Source organism: Tetrao urogallus (genome assembly GCF_951394365.1).
Source record: "Tetrao urogallus genome assembly, chromosome: 8".
NCBI lineage: Eukaryota > Metazoa > Chordata > Aves > Galliformes > Phasianidae > Tetrao > Tetrao urogallus.
The window spans coordinates 35,567,054-35,578,060 of NC_136821.1; the positions used below are offsets into that span (position 1 = coordinate 35,567,054).

Below are 11,007 nucleotides of genomic sequence, written 5' to 3' on the forward strand. Positions count from 1 at the left end.
TTGGGTGCCTCCAAGAACAGGGCATCCACCAGCTCTCTGGGCAACCTGTGCCAGTGCTTTACTACCCTTACTATAAAAAATTTCTTCCTTATATCCAGTCCATATCTCCCCTCTTTTAGTTTGAAGCCATTTTCCGGTCACAACAGACCCAGCTAAAGAGTCTGTCTCCTTCTTTCCTGTAGCTCCCCTTTAGATACCGAAAGACCTCTCAGGTCTCTTCGCAGCTTCTCTTCTCCATGCTGAACAGCCAACAGCTCTCTCAGCCTGTGCTCGGAGGCAAAGTGGAGCATTTCTGTGGCCCTTCCCCGGACACGCTCTAACAGATGCACATCTCTCCTGTACTCAGGGCTCCCCATCTGGACGCAGTGCTCCAGGTGAGGTCTCACAGCACAGAGGGGCAGATCCCCTCCCTCCACACTGCTTTTGATGCCGCCAGGCATCACGATGCATAGACATGATGCAAACCAGGCTGGCTTTGCGCTGTGAGGGCACAGCGGTGGCTCACGTCCAGCTGCCGTCCACCAGCACCCCCAGGTCCATTTCGGCAGGGCCGCGCTCCATCCTTACACCCCCCAGCTTGCACCGATGCCACGACCCAGGTGCAATACGCGGCGCAGCTCCACCAGGAGCTCCGGATTGCCGGCCGGGCCGAGCCGAGCGCTTCTGAAGGAGGAATCGCTCGCTGAGAGCCGCCTCCTCCGGCCGGGGAAAACCACCTTAACGCTGAGGCAGGAAGCGGCGGCGGGCACCAATCAGGCCGGGCTGGGGAAGGGAGGGCCGCGGCGGCGGCGGAGAGGAGGCCGCGATGTGAGCCGGCTGCCTGCGGGCGGATGGCCGAGGGCAGTCCTGCCGGCGGCGGGGCCGCCCCGGGGGAAGCGGCGGGCGCCCTCCGCGCCCCGGGCGGGCCCGCAGGTAACGTGAGGCGGGGGAGAGCCGCGGGGCGGCCGCGGGGAAGCTCGGAAGCTGCGTGGGTCCGGGATCCGAGCAGCCGCCCGCCGCGGCGCTCAGCCCAACGCCCCTCTCTCCAGCGCAGGTCGGAATCTGAAGGAGTGGCTGCGGGAGCAGTTCTGCGACCACCCCCTGGAGCACTGCGAGGACACCCGGCTCCACGATGCAGCCTACGTGGGGGATCTGCCCACGCTGAAGAGCTTGCTGGAGGAGGAGAGCTTCCAGAGGTGAGGAGGTGCTGAGGGAAAGACGCTGAGACCTGGAGCGTGCACAGAGAAGGGCAACGGAGCTGTGATGGTCTGCAGCACGGGTCTGATGGGGAGCGGCTGAGGGAACTGGGGTTGTTCAGTGTGGAGGAGAGGAGGCTCAGGGGAGACCTCATCGCTCTGCAACTGCCTGCAAAGAGGTTGTGCTGAGCTGGGGTCGGCCTCTTCTCCCAGATAGCAGTGGTAGGAGGAGAGCTGGTGGCCTCAAGTTGCTCCAGAGGAGGTTCAGTTTGGATATTAGGAACAGTTTCTTCACAGCTGCCCACGAAGGCAATGGGGTTGCTGTCCATGGAGGTGTTCCAGACCTGTGGGGGTGTGGCACTGAGACACGTAGTTAGTGGGCATGGTGGGTTGGACTTGGTGATCTTAGAGGTCTTTTCCGACATGAATGATTCTACGATTCTATGACCCTCCTGGTCCTGCACTTTGGCCGCAACAAACCCAGGCAACGCTGCAGGCTTGGAGCAGACTGACTGGAAGACTGTGTAGAGGGAATGGGCCTGGGGGTATTGATTGATGCTCGGCTGAACATGAGCCAGCAGTGTGCCCAGGTGGCCAAGAAGGCCAATGGCATCCTGGCTTGCATCAGGAACGGTGTTGCCAGCAGGAACAGGGCAGTGATTGTACCCCTGTACTCAGCTCTGGTGAGGCTGCACCTCAAGTACTGTGTCCAGTTTTGGGCCTTTCAGTGCAAGAAAGACATTGAGGCCCTGGAGTGGTTCAAAGAAAGGCAACAAAGCTGGTGAGGGGTCTGGAGCACGGGCCTGATGAGGAGAGGCTGAAGGAGCTGGGAATGTTCAGCCTGGAGAAGAGGAGGCTCAGGAGAGACCTTATTGCTCTCTATAACTACCTGAAGAGAGGTTGTAGTGTGCTGGGGGTCGGCCTCTTCTCTTGTATAACTGGTGATAGAACTAGAGGGAATGGTTTCAAGCTGTGCCAGGGGAGATTTAGGCTGGAATTTTTCCTAAAGAGTGGTTAAGCACTGGAATGGGCTGCCCAGGGAGGTGGTAGAGTCTCCAACCCTGAAGGTGTTCAAGGAACGGTTGGATTTTGTGTTGAGGGACGTGGTTTAGTGAATACTATTAGTGATGGGTGGATGATTGGACTGGACCTGCTCTTGCAGGTCTTTTACAACCCTTGTGATTCTGTGATTCTCTCCCTCCTCCCCACAGCCTGCTCCTTTTGAACACCTTTCCCACTGACAGAAGCACTTCTGTGGTGGGAGGCTGCTCTGCTCACACCTGAAATCAACCCTGTGTTAGTCTCACTGGAGGCAAATCTCAGGCCAGTTTGTGAACTTGCGTTGTCCATGCACAAACTCTTTTTGGATCGTGATGGAAATACAATACCATGAAAATAAGAGTCTACATATAATGAGAAAAACATACAAAAGGGGTTATAATCAGTTGTAAACCTGAAACACCCTGTGTTACAAAATCTACCCACTGCTTAGTCTCTGACCATGGGGATAGTTAATTAATTTTCCTGCAATATGGAGAAAAATGCTTAGAGTGCACAATGTTTACTCGCCTTAGAAACTGTCATTTCAGCAAAAATTGAGAATGAGCCAACCCCTTTTTCTGTACCTAGACAGCTCTGCTGGGCCTCTGGTCCCTTGGTCTGAGATTTTGCCTTCTTTTTTTGCCATGCTGCAGGACCAGGCAGCCCTTCAAGACAGTGAGCTGACCCAGGTTTCTGCATGAAACAGCAGAGTTTGGCAGGACCTGCAGCACCATCACACAGGTGGTGAAGTGAACAGAAAAGTGTTGTCTTTGAATGCAGTCACTGAATCATTAAGAGTGGAAAAGACCTCTAGGATGAACAAGTCCATCTGTTGACCCATCACCACCACTAACGTCGTACTGGGTGTAGGGTGGAGATGCCCAAACCTGCTAAAGAGCACTTCTACAGGGTTTCTTTTACTCCTCTTCCGAAAACATGTTTGAAGAAAAAAAAAGGTGGTGGCATTGCTCTCTTAGCAGGTTGCCTTAAGTGCAGTGTGTGAAAAGTGTTTTGTCCTGTTCTTGTTACAGAGGCCAGGACAGAATGAGCTAGAAGAGCAAATCCACCACTGCTCTGGCTAAAGGGCACTTTAGCCAGCATGCACTGGTCTTAAAGAAATCACTTTCTCTTGGCACATTGCTTCTAAAAGAGTACTTGCAGGGATTTACAGGGAGTTGGGGACTGAGGCCTGGATATTTGAGACTTATGGGTCTAACCAGATCTGGATTACTGTACTGAGTGTGACAAGTAGTACAAGTAATTTCAGAGGGGATCCAAGCAGCTTCCTGCCAGACAAGTCTTATACAATTTGAATAAAGCTCTTCTGGACAATAGGCTAACAAGGATGCCAATGATCTACTTCTGCTGTTCTGTTTAACGTGGCATCTCTCTCCAAGCCAGCTCCTTTCTTGCTGCCAGGGCAGTGTTTGCACGGTTTTGAGCTTCCATGGATTTGCATTTATGTCACTGTATGGTGCCAGGCTGAGTGTGTGGACATGCCAGTGATAGAGATGTATACCTGAGTTTCCATGCGTTTCTCCTCCTGTAGTTCTCTTCTGTTTTCCTGCTGCTTTGACAACCTTCTGCCACTTTTGAAGCAGCTTTAATTAAGCAGTTTTGGTCCCTGGCTCGGTCACTTCTAGTGGGGTCATCTCCCCATGGAAAGGGAGTAGAGGGAAGGGTATCTTTGGTCATTTGGCTGAGTTTTGAGGAAGAGTTTGTCCCTCATTGTGCATACGAGCAGTTCCTGATACAGCAGTGCTGCACTAGAGCCCATAGTCCAGGCATGCTGTATCTGCCACAGCCTGCTGCAATGGAGACAGGCTATCGGCAGGAGCTTTTCAGGGCTGCTGTAAAGCCGCCAAAATGCGGAGGGTGCTGTTTGTGCTGTCCTGTGGGGCTGGGGCAGGTGGGGTGGCAGAAGGTGACCGGAGACCTCCTGACCCCATGTTTCTCACTAGCCGGATCAATGAGAAGTCGGTGTGGTGCTGCGGCTGGCTGCCCTGCACTCCTCTGCGCATTGCTGCCACTGCTGGCCATGGCCCCTGTGTCGACTTCCTCCTCCAGAAAGGGGCTGAGATCGACCTGGTGGATGTGAAGGGGCAGACCGCCCTCTACGTGGCTGTGGTCAACGGGCACCTCGAGTGTGCCAAGATCCTGCTGGAAGCTGGAGCCGACCCCAACGGCAGCCGGCACCATCGCAGCACACCTGTCTACCATGCAGCGCGTGTGGGCCGGGCAGACATCCTCCAGGAGCTGATCAGGTGAGAAATATGTCCTGGAGTTGATCCCGATGGGGTGGAGAATGGCTTTGCCTTGCTTTTCTTCTTCCCTTGGATCTTTCCATTATGTGGCTGGGGTATCCGTTCGCTCCTCACCTGCCTGCTTGGCACAGCTGGACAAGAGGAATGCTGTCGGGAGAAGTTCCTAAAAGGGTGTTAGGTGTCTTTCCCTTTGTTTGGGCCTGGTGACAGATCCTGTTTCTGTGTCCACCGTCCACTATTCAGTCTTGCAGGCCATCCTCAGCTTCTGTCTGGACTGCTTGGCTCCTGTTACTACTGCCCAGTGGCCAGCTCCGCACCCCTATTGCTCATGGCATGGATCACCCAGACAACCAGAAAGCATCTTTGCTTAGTTCTGCTGCTCTGAACACATTCTGTCCTTGGGAACAAAGGCAACACAATCTGTTCTTGGCTGCCAGGCACGTGCCCATCAGTAGGACACTCTCCATGCACCACGCCAGCAGGGAGTGGGCTCAGGGTCCAGCAGAAGGCTGTGTAAGCTTGAGTTTCCTTCCTTTGGCATGCCGTGATACTTCCTGTCTTCTAAATTGGAAGCTGTTTGTACAAGGGACCATGCTGAGCAACTATATGAGCCTTTGATGCCAAATAATAGTGGATTATAGGGGGGAAATACAGGTTGTAGAAAGGGGTAGTAAAAGAACAGAAAGTTTATTTGGATTCACAGAGAAGCACTCTCCAAGGAATCCCTTCAATGGCTGTAACTGCTAGCAAATAACAGCAGAAAGGAATTTTGCTTGCGGGCAAATTAATTTTCACACAGTGCAGCTTTAAGGAAGCTGAGAAGTACGAAGAAGGAGGGAAACTGTTCCCACTCTTGCAGACTGAGAGAAAGATGTCGCATTGCCACGCGCTTGCTGGTACGGGGCTCAGCATACGTATTGCATTCCCCAGAGCCTCCGCTGATGTCCACTAAGGCAGGGTGAAATGTAACAAATGGTATTTCAGCACATGGAGAGCTGATGCATTGATTTATACGTCTGCTCCTCGGGATACCTTGCCAGCAATATTAAAAGCAAGATTTTGGAAAACTTTCAGGATTAAAAATTAACTGGAGTTTGTCCAATGCCTTTTTATTAGATGATGTCTCTCCCAGGGCTGCTAAGCTAATACTAAATTGTCAGATTGCCCAAAATTTCAACTATCTCTGAGTATGAATTTCATAGATCTCTTCAGAGTTGCTTGCTTTAAAATGCACTCTTGTGTTACAAAGCTCACTCAGAGATTTTCAGAAATGTTGCTCTAAAGGATTTAGCAGAAGAAATGCAATGAGGAAGACGCTTTTACCGAGATATGAGAAAATATTTCAGAATATTCAGCTTGACAGAGTCTCAGTGTTCTGAAATGAAAGCCCAACCAGTCAAGCTTGCTGCAGATGTCCAAACATCACCTGGTTCAATTTTCGTAATCATAAAGCAGCACAATCAGGATCCCTGAATCCTGCCACAATTGCTGTACCAGCTAAGCAAGCAATAATTGAAATCGTATCCACTCTAATAGTAAATACACACGTAGCTGTGGAATGGAGATCCATTCTGTAAGACAACTGGCAGAAATATTCGCAGTTCTGTTTCCAAGGTATAGATTACTTTCCTAACAGCTTGTTATGGGATCGACCATCATACTGTATTTCCAGCACAACTGAGGGATGACCTCTGGATGAGAAGGTCCTTCTGCTGCACTAAAAGCAGCAAAAAAGCAATCTGGCAAATCCCACCGCTGCCTCAGACAGGTACCTGACTCTGAAACAGCAGAATTCCATGTTTTGGGGACGTGGGGGATTGAGAACGAGAATGTTGACAGCAGTAATGAGAAGGGATTAAGACTGAAATGAGAGTCAGACTGCTGTGTGGTCAGAACCATGGACGCAGAAGGCAGTGGCCCCATAGCCATCCTGTGAATGTCCCATAGTAGCACAAATGATCCCATTCAAATGCTTGCGTAGTCTGATTTTAAGTGATTTCTGTATCTATAGGGTGCGTGTGTGATTGCCTGTGCAAAACAGACACGTTTTCTTATTTTGCTCTCAGTACTTCAGAAGAGCATAAAGTGATGCAAACTCAGCAAAGTGCTGTGGGATTCTCCAGAAGGTGGGAATGTCCCATTAAAGTGCAGTGAACTGGGAAGCAAAGCTTGGTGCTGTGGCTATTATGACACTCTGCAGTATCATTACTGCCTAGCTCCGATTTTTTCTTGCTTTTCTCCACCCTATAGATCTCCTGAGCTCTTAGCCAAGATCCTCATGCTTGGGAGATCTTGTGCATTAGGGTAAAATCACCTTGCATGCCCTTTGCAGGGCAGGCAGGAAACCTCAGGCAGGTTTCCCCGGTCCTTGTTCTCCATGTGCTTAATTTAAGTGAGACGTAGAATCATCCAGCATCCCAAGTTGGAAGGGACCCACAGGGGTCTTCACGTGCAACTTGACTATTCCTATCCTCTGAAGTGCTTGGCTAAGAATTTAACGGGTAGGGACCAGTCTCTACTGGGATCAGCAAGAGACATGCTTGCAGTGAGGAAGAATTTGTCCCCACGTGGTTTCCTTATTTGTTTTTTATTAACTGCAGAAAGGAGTATTGTGTGCTATCTAGGAAGACAGAAAATCTAGTTCTCTGAATGCTTGATTTGCAATTTTGAGAGGGGGTCTGGTGACTGGAGGAATGTCTTATTCCCCTGTGGGAAAGAAACAGGGTTTTGCTTGATCTATAATACTGCAATTAAAACTGGTTACACCTCAGGGGATTGTATTGTCTTCTTTCTTGTTCCAGCCCAAGCTGCACGTGAAGCAGATGGGGAGCTATGGTGTCCCACTCCTTGGGTGTTACCCAGCCTGGGGGAAATCAATGCTTGTTTCTGCAGTCTCTTATTTGTGCTGCATTACCATTTTTTGAATTCCATGTTTTTCTAGAGTGTGACACCTGACCCTTTTGCTCTCATTTTTTTGGCTGTTTCCTTCATTTCCTCCAAAAAAAAACCAAACCCAACATTTATAAAAAAAAAAAAGGAATCAAAGCCAATACGCCCTGTTTTCTGTTCTGTTCTGTTTTCTGTTCAAACTTACAGCCACCTGTACTCCCAGAAAAAAAGTTATTCCACTGATGTTACTTTCTATACCATGATGATGCTGACTTCCTTTGAGCTGGGCTGTAGCCTGCTTGCCCGCCTTTACACCACAGCAAGCTGGCACCTACCTTGCTTTGGCCAAAGGGCTTATGGAGCAGTTGAGAGACGTGAGGCTATGTAGCAAATATGTGAAGTATTGACTTTCCTCTGCGGTAGCGTGAGGCCTGAGCCATTTGCAAAAGACTTGAGAGGTTTTCTGTTGCAGCTTCTGGAGGTCCCTGCTTCAGTACCCAGAGTGCTGGCCAGTGATGTGTAATCTCTTATGCAATGTCTCGCATTATATATAACCTGTAAATTGAGCTATGCAGGATGGATGGGGAGAGCAGAACGTCTGACAACAGTTATTTTATATTGTTCTAGTTTCTGACACGCTTAGAGTTGGCGGGTACACCCTGTCAGCTGAGATAAACACTAGAGAAAAGGTCTTTCTTTGACTCGGATGGGATTTTTGATGGGATTTCAACCATCCAAGAGTCTTTGGGAGCGGGATTTATCATATGTGTTTCACTGCTGAGCACTGATTTCTGTTTCCATTTCCCTGCTGTTTGTGACAGGCAGATCAATTGCTTGTATTGCTTTTTGGCCTGTTTTGTACTGGTGGGGAAGTTACTTCACTGCATCTCTTCAACTGAGTCATTTGGAAACATCCTCTGCTTTCCAGCCAGCCCATTAGCATCCAACATTCCATGCTGCTGGCTCAGGGCTGAGCTGTTCCTTGTGCCAAAGCTGTGCTTGGCATATCCTTCAGGAGGGTGAGGGAAGGTGTCCCTCAACCTCCTCTGTCTCGAGCCTGGGCTATTTCTGGCAGCAGGACAGCTTTGCTTCTCGAAGATCAGACCATGCTGGATATGACATCCTTGCTTCTGTACTAAGCCTGTCCCTGGAAGAGAGGCAATTACAAAAAGGTCCCCTGAATTAACTTTGAAGGTAAATGGGTGAAACTGCATTAAGTCCATTTGCAGACACTTCTTCTTGTGAACCAACGTGGCCTTAATTTGACTTTTTCTTTTTCTGTACTTTGGGGATAAGCATGGGTGGAAGATGGGTGGTGGGCTCAGATGAACCAAAGACGGGCATCCCACATGGTGCTGGTCCTCTGTGTCCTCTGCCTTTATCATTTTGTGCCCCTGGGCTGCTAGTCATGCTGATGTTGCCCTTGTTTCCAAAAGGTTACTACTCTCCCTTCTAGATATGGTGCAGATGTGGATGTGAATCACCACCTCGCTTCTCGGGTCTCCAGCCCCTCCTTGCGACCCCTCACCACACTTGTGGTCTGTCCACTATACATCAGTGCTGCCTACCACAACCTTCATTGCTTCCGGCTGCTGCTCCAGGCTGGAGCCAACCCAGATTTTAATTGCCGTGGGCCGATCAACATCCAAGGCTTCTCTCGGGGCTCACCGGTGTGTGTGATGGATGCTGTCCTGCGGCACGGCTGTGATGCGGCGTTCATCCACCTCTTGATTGACTTTGGAGCCAACCTGAACCTGGTGAAGGTGGAGGCCTTGGAATTTGACTCCACGGGGAGGGTCAAAGTCAACCCTGAGGCTCTGCAAGTCTTCAAAGAAGCACGAGGTAAGTGGCTTTGACTTATTGTGGCGACTGGTTTTATCTAGCTCTGGATTCAGGAGAATTTCTTGGCAGTGGCAGCTCAATGACCCCCTTGTTCCCAGCTAGACTCCCTGTTTTCCTCTTGTTGCATTTTGCACTTTTCACCTTCTGATTTCCCTCTTGTATCCTTGAGCTCCCAGTGATCCCTGTCTCCTCAGCCCAGCCTATGTAATTTTACTTTTTAAAATCTTTCTCCCAGCTCTTTTCCGTTGCCTGGTGTTGTCCTCAGCTGCCTAAAGGAAGGTTAGGATGGTACCATAGCAGGGATTTGGGTCTGCAAACCACAGGCAGGTGTATCCTATTGGACCCAGTTCTCCAGAGCTGTATGGATGTGTCCTCACTATTCTTGAGAGACCCTGTGCTCAAGGGTAGTCGTGTCTGGGCAGGCTTCTTGGGAAATAAAGATGCAGTGGTGGCAGTAAATGCAGAAAAAAGGAACAAAAATGGTGGAGAATGGTGGCCAGGGCTTTGTGCCAGAGTCCAAAGTGGGGTTTCCCTCTTGAACTCCAGACCAGAGAAATTGAAAAGAGTTTCAGGGTATGGGATTCAATTCCCAGGCTCCACCCCAAAGTTATTCAGCTTTGCACATGCCTTTTTCAAACCTGCCTGGACTTTTGCTGAAAGGAGACACAAATGCAGAGCAGGTGGTTTCCATTAAGCCTGTTTTTAGGAGGCACATGGGACTCCTTGGGTAGAACATGCTGGATAATGGAGGGATACCCAGGAGAGCCTGGGTATCCTGAATCAACATGGACGCCACCATCCTCTCGTCCCTGTGGTGGAAGAGGTCACCATGAACTCAATGGAAGCCATCAAAGGAAATCTGTGATAAGACCTGAGCTGAACATCAGTGCTGTTGATTCCCAGGGGATGATTTAGTGCAAAAAGAAAGTCTGCATCTTTTTAAAAATGATTGGATTAGGATAAAGTCTCTCACAGCCTCGCTTGGTGTGGATTGGGCAGTGATCTTTTGAACCCGCTCTGGCAGGAACTCGCTCTGTAGTCACAACCCCTTGCAGTTGCCCTTTTTACCCTTCCAAGCTGCCTGTGTGGCAGCTGTGATCGCTCCAAATCCTTGGCCAAAAGGTTTGGCCTCTTCGTAGGGAGGATTTGTGCATACTCAGCTCTCCTGCACTGCCTTCGTGTTGCTGTGCAGGTCATAGCCTCAGCATTTGGAAGGGGTAAATGGCTCCTCCGCTGCCAACCGTAGCTCTGCACAGTTTGCATGCTGTTATCTTCCTCCATCTGTCCCTCAACAGTTCCTCTCTGCTTTCTTTATTGCAGGCCGCGCCCGGAGCCTGTTGTCTCTCTGCCGCATAGCTGTACGAAGAATACTTGGCAAATCTCGTCTGGATCGGATCCATATCCTTCCAGTCCCAGACCCCATTAAACAATTTTTACTTCATGAGCACAGTTAAAGGGCAACCGGCTGCTTTCTGGGACAGTTTGATTTGCTAAACGAGTGAGTTGACAAAGCCAGGTGCCAGTTCTTTGCCCCCAGAGAAATACTGGTTTGCTCGTGGAATGCACATAATTCCCTGCCCCTGTGGGTTTCCCCTCCAGTTTTAGGGTGCAATGATTTTGTGTGTCTGCACTTAAGCTGCCGGTTATCTCACTGGTGATCTGCTGGCAACAGGTCGGGCAGTGAGGTCACAAGTGTGTGTGGCTGTTACATGAGCAAACACAGTATATCCCATAGCTGTTAGCATATGTCTGTTTGTTACGACTCTACCTCTGTTATTGCTCCGTGTTACACACGC

At 50.0% G+C, this 11,007-nt stretch overlaps 1 protein-coding gene across 1 annotated transcript; it reads left to right on the forward strand.

The window, feature by feature from the left end:
* Positions 1–830: 830 nt before the first annotated feature.
* On the forward strand, positions 831–10,665 carry ASB1 (ankyrin repeat and SOCS box containing 1; the record flags this gene model as incomplete). The annotated part of the gene is made up of 5 exons (XM_079539304.1): positions 831–912; positions 1,034–1,175; positions 4,178–4,480; positions 8,826–9,211; positions 10,532–10,665. The coding sequence occupies 5 exons, from the start codon at positions 831–833 to the stop codon at positions 10,663–10,665; spliced, it is 1,047 nt and encodes a 348-aa protein (XP_079395430.1).
* Between the last annotated feature and the right edge of the window lie 342 nt (positions 10,666–11,007).